The sequence below is a fragment of the Podarcis pityusensis genome, assembly GCF_964106645.2.
Source record: "Podarcis pityusensis genome assembly, chromosome: 16".
Lineage (NCBI taxonomy): Eukaryota > Metazoa > Chordata > Lepidosauria > Squamata > Lacertidae > Podarcis > Podarcis pityusensis.
The window spans coordinates 30,548,122-30,562,468 of NC_138041.1; the positions used below are offsets into that span (position 1 = coordinate 30,548,122).

Below are 14,347 nucleotides of genomic sequence, written 5' to 3' on the forward strand. Positions count from 1 at the left end.
GACGGTTAAGTCCAGCCACAGGCAACTATGGGGTTGCGTCACTCATCTCGCTTTCAGGACGAGGGAGCTGGCGTTTGACCGCAGACAGCTTTCCGGGTCATGTGGCCAGCAGGACTAAACTGCTTCTGGCGCAATGGGACACCGTGACGGTAGCCAGAATGCACGGAAACTCCATTTACCTTCCCGCCACTGTGGTACCTATTTATCTACTTGCATTGGCGTGCTTTCAAACTGCTAGGTTGCCAGGAGCTGGGACAGAGCAACGGGAGCTCACTCCATTGCGGGGATTTGAACGGCCAATCTTCCGATCGGCAAGCCCAAGAGGCTCAGTGGTTTAGACCACAGCGCCACCCGCATTTGTGCATACTGGTGGGTGCATGTGAGGTGTGGGAGTAGAAAAGGAAGAGTGGTAACGGAATGAGTCGTAAGCATGTACAATTTCAGTAGATGTAAGGCAGAATTTGGGGGTGACGTGTAGCGTTTTGTGAGCCACAAGAGGGCTTTACCAAGAGGGAGGCTGAAGCAGGAAAGGAACCATGACTCTAAAGACGTTTCAAAAAGCTCTGCTCTGTTGTCAGTTTTTAGGAATGTATTGTTTCGATCACAGTTTTATTTAATATTGCAATGCATTGCATTCTATCCTAGTTTCTCAGTTCCGTTGTTGTATATATTTTATTTTGCTATTCTGCAGCCTGCTTAATGGGACTGCCTAAAGTGTATATCAATAAATTAAATAAAGAAATCAAATCATAAACCTAGTGCTATATTGGGTACAACTCTAGGCTCTGTGTGAGCTCCCAAGTGCAATCTGCTGCTTCTGATCCTGTATTCCTGCCTTCGAATCTTCTCCACCGGCTTCCCTCTCACCCTTTAACACAACTGTGCTCAAACGTACACACACACTCAGGGCCAATATACCCTCACACGACAGAAACAGAGTCAGTGGGTTAAAAGGCCCATGGATCAGAGATATGGAACAGCTGTTTACAAAGGTCAGGGTGATGGAAATACATGGGTGTTACATACCAATGGATCTTTATTGTATAACATTCTTAACATTCAGTAGCCACCAGGCCTGTTCTGAACAGATTAGGTTAAAAGCTTGTGACGTACCAGAGACTGACCCTGATTTAGATGTGTAATACAAACCACACCTCCCATTGTGTCTTTTCTCTTTCATTTAATATGCTGGGCCAACCTGGTCCAACAGGTGTGCAGAGATTCCTGAGTGTTGGGTTACTGGGGCTTGCATGAGCCTCACTCCCCAGCCTCTAGTTCATCATCTTCTATGCCATTATTCATTAAACCGCCCATATCATAATGCTGTTACACTAATCTATGGCCGAACGCACTCGGAATACAGGATACAGGTCTGGTCGCCTTGTTACTGAAGGAAAGGTTCAGAAAAGGAAAACCAAGATGATCAAGGGATTGGGGCGACTCCTTTAGGAGGAAAGGTTATGATACCTGGGACTTTTTAGTTTAGAAAAAAAGGCAAGTAAGCGGGGACATGATAGAGGTTCACGGGTTGTCCCATGAAGCTGACTGTTGGAAGGTTCAGAAGAAAGAGACAGAAGTGCCTCTTCAAACAGAGCAGGTCAGGGGACAGCTACACACACACACACACACACACACACACACACACCAGGGTCCAAGTGCAAAAGGCTGGCCCTCGGACAAGCTGGGTTGTATGATGAGAACACAAGCATTTTGCTTCTGGCTTTCAGTTATGGCTGGTACCCACTGGTAGGGCAGGAGGCAGGGAGGCGAACAGTAGGTGGCGCCAGAGCCAATGAGAGGCTGAGCCAACTAATTCTCGTTTTGCACACGGCCTCCTCCCTGCTGAGTTCTGAAAGGGCAACATTGAGAAGGAAGGGGGAGGAAGAAGATGACAAGTAAGTGCCCCTCCTTGACTCATAAACAAGAAGGCAGGTGGGATTGGAGAACTCAAGAGTGAGGTTGGTGGGGATGTGCCCTGTTTGCCCCAATGGAGCAGACTCCATTGCTTTAGGGTCGCAGCAACACAAACCTTTGGCCTTCTTTCCTCCAAAGCAGCCCGCGTCGTCCTTCTTCTTCTTCTGAGTTCCTCCCAGGCCTCCAAGTTGATTTGCTTCTAGCTCCTGGAATTTGTCAGCTCCCGGGACTTCTTTGTGGACATGGTAAGAGAGATTCCTCATGATGCACACACAGTTCTCCACAGACTGCGGCAAGGCGGTTGCCCAAAAAGAGGGGGAGGGGGAGAGGAAAAGCCACCAGACTGGTCAACAATTGTCTTACACCACTGAAGATGCGAAAAACAAGCAGACATAGGAAATTGCTTAAACCAGGTGAGACTATTTGCTCAGTAATAATAATAATAATAATAATAATAATAATAATAATAATAATAAATTTTATTTATATCCCGCCCTCCCCAGCCGAAGCCGGGCTCAGGGCGGCTAACAACAGTCAAATAATCAAAAAATCAAATAATCACACAATCTAAAAATATTTCATTATAAAAATTAATTAAATCAAATTGATGGCAACCAATTAAGCAAAGTTCTGTGCAGGTTGCCAGAGGAGGGAGTCAGGCTGCGCCCTGATCAAAGGCCTGGCGGAACAACTCTGTCTTGCAGGCCCTGCGGAAAGATGTCAAGTCCCGCAGGGCCCTAGTCTCTTGTGACAGAGCGTTCCACCAGATTGGAGCCGCAGCCGAGAAGGCCCTGGCTCTAGTTGAGGCCAGCCTAACCTCTCTGAGGCCTGGGACCTTGAGGATGTTATTATTTGCAGACCGTAGGTTTCTCTGTGGGGCATACCAGGAGAGGCGGTCCCGTAGGTATGGCATACGCCAGCCGTTTTCCAACCTGGTGCCTTCCAGCGGTCTTTGGACTGCAATTCCCACCAGCCACAGCAAATGCGGAAGGGGCTGATGGGAGTTGTAGTCCAAAACATCTATAGGGCACCGGGTTGGAGAGGGTTGTGCCAGCATGACACAGTCAGTGGCTCTCAGGGAGAAATGGAGCCATTCCCATCCTTTAAAGCCCTAAACGGCCTCGGCCCAGTATACCTGAAGGAGCGTCTCCATCCCCATCGTTCTGCCCGGATGCTGAGGTCCAGCGCCGAGGGCCTTCTGGCGGTTCCCTCATTGCGAGAAGCAAAGCTACAAGGAACCAGGCAGAGGGCCTTCTCGGTAGTGGCACCCGCCCTGTGGAACACCCTCCCATCAGATGTTAAAGCAATAAACAACTACCTGACTGACATTCAGAAGACAACTTAAGGCAGCCCTGTTCAGGGAAGTTTTTAATGTGTGATATTTTAGTGTATTTTTGGTCTCTGTGGAAGCGGCCCAGAGTGGCTGGGAAAACCCAGCCAGATGGGCGGGGTACAAATAATAATTTATTATTATTATTAAATCTTTTTTCCTTTTTCTTTTTTGCAGGGGTGCCGTAAAATGAACCCGGGACCTTATGCGAGAAAAGCAGCTTCACTACAACTGAGTTTTGTTCCTTCCCCTAATGAACAAAACCTCATCAAGGGAAGCCAATTGCAAATTTTTAAGCACCCGCCCCCCCCCTTTTGCTGCAGCTCAGTGATGGAAAACATACATTTTATGCAAGAGGCCCCCCTAGGTTCAGTCTGCAGCTAATGAGTCTCTCGGGAGGCAGAAAGGCCACTGCCTCAGACTCCAGAGCAGGGTCATTCATCAGGGGCTTGGCAGGAGTCGAGGAAGAACAAAAAGAGCATCAAAATCCCATAGGGTACCCCCCCACCCGGAAATGGGCTCCTCCACCCATCCACCCACCCCATTCAACCAAATCTCTGCTGAATGCCCTAGCTGGGAAAAAGAGAGACCCAGCATGTTATGAGTCTTGTTCCTTCGGCACAGAGGCCAATCGGGGTTGGGACTGTGGCACAACATCTGCTTTGCATGCAGGTGGTCCCAGCCTCAGCCTGCATAACTCCGTTGGTTAGAGTATGGTGCAGATAATGCCAAGGTTGCAAGTTCAATCTCCGCGTGGGGCAGCTGCATATTTCTGCATTGCAGGGGTGGGGTTGGGCCAGGGTCTCGTACAATTCTATGGTTCTGTGATTCTAATTCCCCCAGCATTGCTCAGCAGAGCTGGGAAAGACTTCTGTATGATACTGCGGAAAGCTGTTACCAGGGGTGAGGGGTGGGGTAGGTACAAGCAGTGCCAGATTTATGCTTATATCTATAGCTTAGGGCCCCACTCTCTTGGGGGGGGGGGCAAAAAAAAAATCCAAAGGAAAAAAACATGGATGTACATTTCCAAAATATAAGATTAAAAACAAATAAAATAAAACCTACATACAGCAACAGTGTTTTGTGGTGTGTAGGCTCCTATGAGTAAGTAATGGGCCCTGCCTGCTAGCCTGCTCCCTAAAATACAGTGGTGCCCCGCAAGACGAATGCCTCGCAAGACGGAAAACCCACTAGACGAAAGGGTTTTCCGTTTTGGAGGTGCTTCGCAAAACAAATTTCCTATGGGCTTGCTTCGCAAGACGAAAATGTCTTGCGAGTTCCTGCGGGGGTTTTTTCCTTTCCCCCCCCTTTACCCCAAGCCGCTAAGCCGCTTAACAGCTGATCCGTTAAGCCACTAAGCCGCTTATCAGCTGATCCGCTAAGCCGCTTAACAGCTGATCCGTTAAGCCACTAAGCCGCTTATTAGCTGATCCGCTAAGCCCGCTAAGCCGCTAATAGTGCTAATCCGCTAAACCGCTAATGGGCTTGCTTCGCAAGACGAAAAAACCGCAAGACGAAGAGACTCGCGGAACGGATTCTTTTCGTCTTGCGAGGCACCACTGTATCACTGGTTTGCTCATTTCTATATATAGGGGACCAACATTCTGCATGGACTGGTTGCATGGCAACACGTGCAAATGGTTTTAGATATCTATTAGGTCCTTAAATGACCATATCACATATAAAGGTAAAGGTAAAGGTAAAGGTACCCCTGCCCGTACGGGCCAGTCGTGTCCAACTCTGGGGTTGCGCGCCCATCTCGCTTAAGAGGCCGGGGGCCAGCGCTGTTCGAAGACACTTCCGGGTCACGTGGCCAGTGTGACAAGCTGCATCTGGCGAGCCAGCGCAGCACACAGAAACGCCGTTTACCTTCCCGCTAGTAAGCGGTCCCTATTTACCTACTTGCACCCGGGGGTGCTTTCGAACTGCTAGGTTGGCAGGCGCTGGGACCGAGCAAGGGGAGCGCACCCCGCCGCGGGGATTCGAACCGCCGACCTGACGATCGGCAAGTCCTAGGCGCTGAGGTTTTACCCACAGCGCCACCCGCGTCCCTTTTATATCACATATATTCAACACAAAAAACTGTCAATTTGCTGTTGACAAAGGACAGCTGGACAATACAGTGATACCTCAGGTTAAGAACTTAATTTGTTCTGGAGGTCCGTTCTTTACCTGAAACTGTTCTTAACCTGAAGCACCACTTTAGCTAATGGGGCCCTCCTGCTGCCGCCGCGCCGCCGGAGCACGATTTCTGTTCTCATCCTGAAGCAAAGTTCTTAACCCGAGGTACTATTTCTGGATTAACAGAGTCTGTAACCTGAAGCGTCTGTAACCCGAGGTACCACTGTATAAAGGGCCCCATTAATTTCAGTAGCTTAGGGCATCACCAAACCTAAATCTGGCCCTGGGTCGATGCGCCTACCAAACTCCACTGTTTGGGAAGAAAATACATTTATGCCTGTCAATAACAGCAGTCCAGTATTCATCGGTGGTGGCTGGTGCCCATTAGGATGGGTGGGGTGGAAAGCAGGGAGCCCTACAGTAGATTGAGTCAGAACCAATGACAGGCAGAGCCAAATTTTTCTAGTTTTCATAGAATCATAGAACTGTAGAGCTGAGAGTCATCTAGTCTTGCAACGCAGGAATCCCAACTGAAGCATCTGTGATGTCTCCCTGCTCCTCCTTGCTGAGCTCTACAAGGGCAACATGGAGACTAAGGAGGAGGAATCACAGAATCACAGAATTGTAGTGCTGGAAGGGACCCCAAGGGCTGTTTAGTCTATCCCCCTGCAATGCAGGAATGCCAGCTCAAGAATCTGTGACAGGTGGCCCTCTAACCTCTGCTTAGAGAACCCACCACCTTCCAATATAGCCTGTTCCGCCGTCAAACAGGCTCTTGATGTCAGAAATCTCTTCCTAATGTTTACTCAGAATCTCCTTTCTTGTGATTTGAATCTACTGGATGGGGTCCTACCCTATGGAGCAGGAGAGGGTAGAAGCAGGGGGAAGATGATCGCCAGCACACACCCTGGACTGGTTGTAGTAGTAGTAGTAGTAGTAATATTTATACCCCAGCCACTCTGGGTGGCTCCCAAGAGAATATTAAAAACACAATAAAACATCACACATTAAAAACTTCCCCAAACAGGGCTGCTTTCAGAAGTCTTCTAAAAGTCAGATAGCTGTTTATTTCCTTGACATCGGATGGGAGGGCGTTCCACAGGGCGGGCGCCACCACCGAGAAGGCCCTCTGCCTGGTTCCCTGTAACCTCACTTATCACAGTGAGGGAACCTCCAGAAGGCCCTCGGAGCTGGACCTCAGTGTCAGGGCTGAACGATGGGGGTGGAGACGCTCCTTCAATATGGAGGAAGCCAGTATGTGGGGGCTGGCTGCAGGCAGACAAGGCTAGGTGGGTCAGTGCCCCGATTCCTCCTAATGGACCAGCTTGCACTGAGATAAATGCTTTCCTGTAGCAGGCCTGGCTGCCTTTTAAGCTTCTGTGAATACAAGCATCTTTCAAGCCAGCAGATGTTCCCAGCTAGACCTCACCCCCTCACCTTCAATGCATCCTGTACTTCCCCTACATCAAGAAACCCACATTTGCTTAAGCCAAAGTGAGTTTCTATTCACACCAGCACCAGGCAGCAGAATCACCTTGTTATCTGTGTCTTTCTTGCCCACCGCAGACTGCAGGGCATGAAGGAGGGCGTCTACCAAGCCGTCGCATTCCCGGAGCCTCCTGCGCGCTTCCGCTCCATCCGAACTGACGTTCCTGCAAAACGAGAGGTAGGCAAACGTTACAAGCCATAATCTCCACATAGCAAAATTAAGCCAAGCCCCTCGCACCCTCCTGCGTCAATTACAGACATTAAGAACCTAATGATCTTGAATTAACCAAGACGCACACAAAAGATCATCTTGCGAGCCAACAGGGAACCACAGCTTCTGTATTGCATGATAAGTAGCGCTTCAGCTTGCAGCTCTGCAACACACCCAGGAGCTCTTGGCAGGGCTGGCCCACCCATTGGACAAGGTGAGGAAACTGCCTTGGGCAGCAGAAACCACAGGGGTAGCAGATCCGGCCTCCAGGTGTAGATCTTCACTCCCTCCTTCTCCCTGACGTGTATCTTTATCCCCCCCTTCTCAAAGAAAACCCAAGAGAGAATCTTGAACTGAATGTCAGTGGTGGTTCGGTAAAAGTGACTCGCTGACTTGAGCAAGCTGAATCTAAGAGTAACCCCAGGAAGCTTTCGGGTTTGTTTTCATTTCGGCTGCATTTTAAATGGGAGTATATTTTTAATCCATGTTTTATGTCTGTGCCAACAAGCGTTTTCTTGTATTTGCATTGGCCTGTGGCTGAAAGCCATGAATATTTATTGGATAAGACGCAGTTTCCTATGTTCTCGTCCTGTAAAATTCCAGAGTTCCCCACCTGTCAAAATAAGTATAATAGCAAAAGTGTTTAACAGGTGGTTGTTGTAATGTTAAAGGCAAAAGACCCTCTATATATTGGCACAGTCTTCTCCAGACAGGTGACCTTCAGGTGGGTTGGAATACAATGCCTATCGGCCGGAAGCACCAACGCTTTGCTAGCTGTGCTAGATGGAAGTTGTAGTCCAAACTGTCTGGATGGCACCAGGTTGGGAATGAATACATTAGCAGATAACCTTTTTTCAAAAGAAATAGCCATCTTGTTTTACGCGTTTTGAAAAGGAATCTATAGTTTGGATTATAAACCATAGCCTGAAATAGATACAGTGGTACCTCGGGTTACATACGCTTCAGGTTACAGACTCCACTAACCCAAAAATAGTGCTTCAGGTTAAGAACTTTGCTTCAGGATGAGAACAGAAATCGTGCTCCGGCAGCACGGCGGCAGCAGGAGGCCCCATTAGCTAAAGTGGTGCTTCAGGTTAAGAACAGTTTCAGGTTAAGAACAGAGCTCCGGAACAAATTAAGTACTTAACCTGAGGTACCACTGTAGTGGAAATCCATCATCAATAATAAACAGAAATCCACCACATAGTTAAGCACACTCATGTACCATTGAGTGTAAGCAGGCATAGGCAAACTCTGGCCCTCCAGATGTTTGGGACTACAATTCCCACCATCCCTAGCTAACAGGACCAGTGGTCAGGGATGATGGGAATTGTAGTCCCAAACATCTGGAGGGCTGGAGTTTGCCTATACCTGGTCTAACGGGAATGGTGGAATGCACCACATTCAATTTCACATTTTTCCACAGTAAAATCTGGAGGAGGAGGAGAATAAGACACCATACAGTGGGTTTTTTCTAGAAACAGCTGGATGGCCCTTGATCTAAACTGCACGGTGAAGCTGGCAGCTAAGGCTAAATTTTAGGCAGCCTAACCCAATGGTAGGAAGCATTTGGTTTGTGGGATTTTGAGTGTCCCCAATCTTTAAAGCCACTAGTCCTCATGGTTGAAAAAATACATTTGAGACTGAGAATGCAAAAGCAGTAAAAGGCAGATGAAGAAGCTGGCAAAGGGAATGGAGGAACAATGAGTGGAAGTGATGTAATTCCTGGGTCAACGGAGGCGGCGTTTGAAGCACGACAGTCCAGCCCATCCTCTTTCTATTTGGCCAGGTATCATCTCCACACACCAGCTGATTCTCTGGAATGATATTTGATACAGATGCGTCATGGCTGGCATAACAACAGGTTGTGTGCTGTTCTGTCTGGAACCTGGATCCTGATAGGTAGTTCAGTCTGCTTCTGTATTGCCCGTCAAGACCCTGAGCCCTCCCCCATTTGCTGAAAAATAAGACACATGGACACCAGTATTTTAGGTTAATGGGATAATTAAGGCCACAACTTCATTGGTTACAGAATGTGAGTGGTATTGGCTTAGGCATTGGAATTGAACCGACTCTATCTGACTCCTGCCCGCCATGTAGGTAGTACGGTAAGGGACAACCACTGGTAGGGGGAGCCCTGTACATCAACTGAGAGCTCCCCTGGGGCCCCCGATGGGGTCGTGGCATGGCCCTAGCCCATCCCTGGACTTCGGACGAGAGCCACACCCCCGGATCCCTTTAATGGAATACCCTTAAAAAGGAGGGGCGTAACCCTCCCATAAACCAGGTTTTACCAATGCCTAACCGGCAAACCTTAAAGTTGTGACAATTGCTACCAGGCAGGTGAAAACCACATGGTTGGTGCCAATTTGCTAAGTGGAAAAATTCCTACCTGGCCCCTTCAAGCGGTGACCAACTGTAGTCCGTAGCAAGGCCAAGATGGCAAACACATGAAAATAGGGTAGGAGGGTGGAAGATCCAATGAAGCGGAAGCAAGAAGGGAGAACCCCCAGCCGCGTGGCTGTATAAATACTGCAAGCCATGCCCCCCGGTCAACTGGATTGGTCAGCAGGGGCGTGATGCGGCCGGGACTCCCTGTGATGCGGGCGGCATTGCCACGCCCCCTGCTGAACACGGGGAGAGCACATGGCCTGCCTGCAACACCGCCCCCCCCGGGAAGGGGAGCGGCCCTCTCAGAAGCCAACTGCACAACTGAACATCAGCTCCTGTGCAACTTTAAGGTTCTGCCGACTTGTTTGAGAAAGCTGGGGCAGCATGGTGTGTGTGTGTGTGTATGTGTGTGTGTGTGTGTGTGTGTGTGAAGAGCCTTGTTTCCATTTATTTTTAACACATCTTCAGGGAGCTCCCTGGTTCCTGTGCCAAACAACACAGAGACTGATATGGAAATGTCTTCTAGATATGTAGATCAAAGGAAATAAACCGCAGCGCTGCTTTATATTTCTCTTTAATCTTCCGGCACGGCATGTAGAAAGTCACACTGTGCCGCAACAAGGGCCTTAGTGAGCGCTGGAAGATTCCTGAAAAGATCAGGAGGGACATGCTGTTACATTTAGGGCTGGGGTATGTGCTTGCAAGCTCACTTTTGGAGTGCCAATCCTCAAAAACAGAACCACAAGATGGAGATATCAGCCGTCGAGTGGCCATATCCCAGGGCCAACCTCTTCCGTACTTCTGACAAGTGAAATCCAAAGTTTGTTTGGAGCAAACTCCACACAACTGATCCAGCCTCACTCAGTGTCGGGGGACTACAAATCCCATCATCCCTGATCATGAAATAGCCATGCAGACTGGGGCTGGCTAGCCCTGCTCTAGCTTATTCCCACATTTTCCGGGAGCAAATGCCACAGTTTAAAAACACACTGCATAAAGACGTACTTGCTTCAACGCTCAATTTCAGTGGACGATCCCGAGCTCTAAACCAGGCATAGGCAAACTCTGGCCCTCCAGATGTTTGGGACTACAATTCCCATCACCCCTGACCACTGGTCCTGTTAGCTAGGGATGATGGGAATTGTAGTCCCAAACATCTGGAGGGCCAGAGTTTGCCTGTGAGCAGTCTTTTGTCCAAGTCCTTCACACCAACCAAGCCAGTCCAACTTACAACAACGTTAACAGTGCACAGATTCCTGGCGAATAAAGCGTGTCGGGCCACAATGGTTAACTCGCAGTCTCAGCTAGCCATTTCTAATTGAGTGGAGTGTGTTTAAAAACAACAATAACAACAACTATGTACTATCCAACATGGCACTCTCCAGATGTTGTCAGACTCCAACTCCCATCAGTCCCAGCCAGCATGGAAACTTTTGAAGGAAACTGTGCTGCCTACCAGTGTGCTAAAACAGGGAACCAGGCCAGGCAATCAATTTTTAAAAAAGTTGAGCCCTTTACGAAATGGAAATTAGGGACCCGAATACTCTGATGACACCTTGAAGCTATTGCAGTAATAACAGTTGGAGCTCCACCTTCAAGTACCTTTAAGTAAAAATAGGAGGGTTTTGGGGGGGGGGGTTTGTTAAAGCTCAGAGGGCGACACCACTGCAATGAAAATGAACCACCTGGAGCAACATGTAATTTTTTTTTATTAAAAAAATAAAACCCTTTTATTATACATTTTAATTCTCTTTCATTCTGAAGCGCCCTTCATTTAAGGGAAACTGGGCAGAATTTTAATGAAGAAATGATCAGATTATTTCCCAAAGACAATTCCCGCCTCGCCAATTTCCATGCCACCTATTGCGAACAGAATTTTAAGTGGCTCATTTAGGACAACTACACTTCTAACAGTGTCCATTTTGCAGGTATATTAATGCTCCGAGAATGCAAAGATGACACTGTCCTTTTTATTTTCTTACATTAGTAAGCATTAGCATTAATGTACTTTCTGATTGGATGACAAGGAAGAACACAGAGATCAGACTAGCAAAATTTGGCAACGATGCACCGCTCACATCTTATGCCGGACACAAACGGACTTTGCCCAGAGTTGGAGTGGATGGTGCAAGCAGTAATCTAAGTTGATCCATTTTATTCGGGGATGAAGAAAGGTTGTAGGGCATAGGACTTTTCAGTTTAGAGAACAGGCGAGCATAAGACAACATGATTTGTTGTTGTTTAGTAGTTTAGTCACGTCCAACTCTTCGTGACCCCATGGACCAGAGCACGCCAGGCACTCCTGTCTTTCATTGCCTCCCGCAGTTTGGTCAAACTCATGCTGGTAGCTTCGAGAACACTTTCCAACCATCTTGTCCTCTGTCATTCCCTTCTCCTTGTGCCCTCCGTCTTTCCCAACATCAGCATCTTTTCCAGGGAGTCTTCTCTTCTCATGAGGTGCCCAAAGTATTGGAATCTCAGCTTCAGGATCTGTCATTCCAGTGAGCACTCAGGGCTGATTTCCTTCAGAATGGAGAGGTTTGATCTTCTTGCAGTCCATGGGACTCTCAAGAGTCTCCTCCAGCACCATAATTCAAAAGCATCAATTCTTCAGCGATCAGCTTTCTTTATGGTCCAGCTCTCACTTCCATACATCACTACTGGGAAAACCATAGCTTTAACTATACGGACCTTTGTCGGCAAGCTGATGTCTCTGCTTTTTAAGATGCTGTCTAGGTTTGTCATCACTTTTCTCCCAAGATGCAGGAATCTTTTAATTTCATGACTGCTGTCACCATCTGCAGTGATCATGGAACCCAAGAAATTAAAATCTCCCACTGCCTCCATTTCTTTCCCTTCTATTTGCCAGGAGGTGATGGGACGAGTAGCCATGATCTTATTTTTTTTAATGTTGAGCTTCAGACCATATTTTGCGCTCTCCTCTTTCACCCTCTTTAAGAGGTTCTTTAATTCCTCCTCACTTTCTGCCATCAAAGTTGTGTCATCTGCATATCTGAGGTTGTTGATATTTCTTCCGGCAATCTTAATTCTGGCTTGGGATTCATCCAGCCCAGCCTTTCGCATGATGAATTCTGCATATAAGTTAAATAAGCAGGGAGACAATATACAGCCTTGTCGTACTCCTTTCCCAATTTTGAACCAATCAGTTGTTCCATATCCAGTTCTAACTGTAGCTTCTTGTCCCACACAGAGATTTCTCAGGAGACAGATGAGGTGATCAGGCACTCCCATTTCTTTAAGAACTTGCCATAGTTTGCTGTGGTCGACACAGTCAAAGGCTTGTGTGTAGTCAATGAAGCAGAAGTAGATGTCTTTCTGGAACTCTCTAGCTTTCTCCATAATCCAGCGCATGTTTGCAATTTGGTATCTGGTTCCTCTGCCCCTTTGAAATCCAGCTTGCACATCTGGGAGTTCTCGGTCCACATACTGCTTAAGCCTGCTTTGTAGAATTTTAAGCATAACTTTGCTAGCATGTGAAATGAGTGCAATTGTGATAGAACTGTAAAAAATTCTGCATGGCATAGTGAGAGTGGGTAGCTAAAAGCTTCTCTCCCTCTCTCATAACATTAGAACCCCTGGACATCCAATGAATATGAATATTGGGAGATTCAGGACCAATAAAAGAAAGCACTTGCTCATGCAGCACACAGTTAAACTATGGAACTCTCTGCCACAAGAGGCAGTGATGGCCACATACTAGGGTGGCTTTAAAATAGGATAGGGCAAATTCATGGAGCAGAAGGAGACCACAGGAGAGGAGAGTGGTCTTGTGCTCATGTCCTGCTTCCAAGTTTCCTTCTGGTTTGCCATTGCTCCAATTCCCAAAGGCTTTTATTGTGTTCTTATTGGGAGAAATATTAGAGCCAGTTTGCATTTTAAGTCGAATCCACCTCATTTGCGCTTTCTGAAATGATACGTGAACCAAAAGACAGCCGTCGTTTCGAAATTCACACTTCTAAGAATTTCGCACTGGAGTTCTCCAGCCACGTCATGTGGACAAAAGTGAGTATAACCAGAGTAACGCTTGCATGCATGTGAAAAATAACATGAAAGAAAGCACCGTACTAGAAAGCATGGTTTTCAAAAATACGTACACCAGGAGAAATTTGCACTAAAGCACCAGCGAATTTTCGTGAGTGTGTTTTCAATAAATAAATTGCAAGCTGATGTGGAAATGTAGAGAGCAGAATCTAAGATGGGAAAAATTAGAAACTGCAATTGAGAGACCTGGCCATCCCTAGACACAAAACATGGTACAACTTGCTGATAGCGTCTCGCTTACCCGGTTTTGGGAAGGCAGCATGAGGGCTGGGGAAGGGGGCATCACATTTTGGCTTTGCTCCCCAGCCTGCTCCCCAAGGCAGTGTGCAGCCTGTGGGTTCTCAAAGTATTCTCGTGGCCCATTTTGTGTGAAAATTTGGCCTGCCCTGTGCTAGAGCACCTCGGTGTAGAAGAGAATTCTTCAGTTTAGGAACTGCCACAGATAAGGTCCTCTCCTGGGTCACTGTTCATCACACTTCTGAGGGTGGCAGAACTATCAACAGGCCCCTCTGCAGCTCTTAACACCCAAGAAGGTCAGTTGAGATTGTATAAGAACTAGTTACACACACTCACACACACACACCATAACTGCTTATCCAAATTGCATCTGGTCCTAGATGAATTTGATTTCACGTAAACTATTTGTGGAATAAGTAAAACCAGATCCATTGTGAGATTAAACGTTCTCTGAAGGATTTTTGAGGTTAAATTTTTTTCAAAGAGGGATTATGATCAGTTTACTAACACAGCTGCTTCAGAGGCCATTGCTATGCAGCATATGCTACCAGAAAGTAGATGGATGCGTCACTCAGAATGTAGGAAAGAGCCTT

The 14,347-nt window shown here is 47.4% G+C and overlaps 1 protein-coding gene across 13 annotated transcripts in view; it reads right to left on the reverse strand.

The window, feature by feature from the left end:
• ARVCF (ARVCF delta catenin family member) overlaps positions 1-14,347 on the reverse strand; it is a 603,654-nt gene that overhangs the window by 91,319 nt on the left and 497,988 nt on the right. For all 13 annotated transcript variants that reach the window (XM_080985089.1, XM_080985094.1, XM_080985093.1 and 10 more), the window contains 2 exons: positions 6,900-7,017; positions 2,030-2,201 (listed from right to left, as the gene is read on the reverse strand). In XM_080985089.1, coding sequence (XP_080841215.1) covers positions 2,030-2,201; positions 6,900-7,017 — 290 coding nt within the window. The remainder of the gene's footprint in view (positions 1-2,029; positions 2,202-6,899; positions 7,018-14,347) is intronic.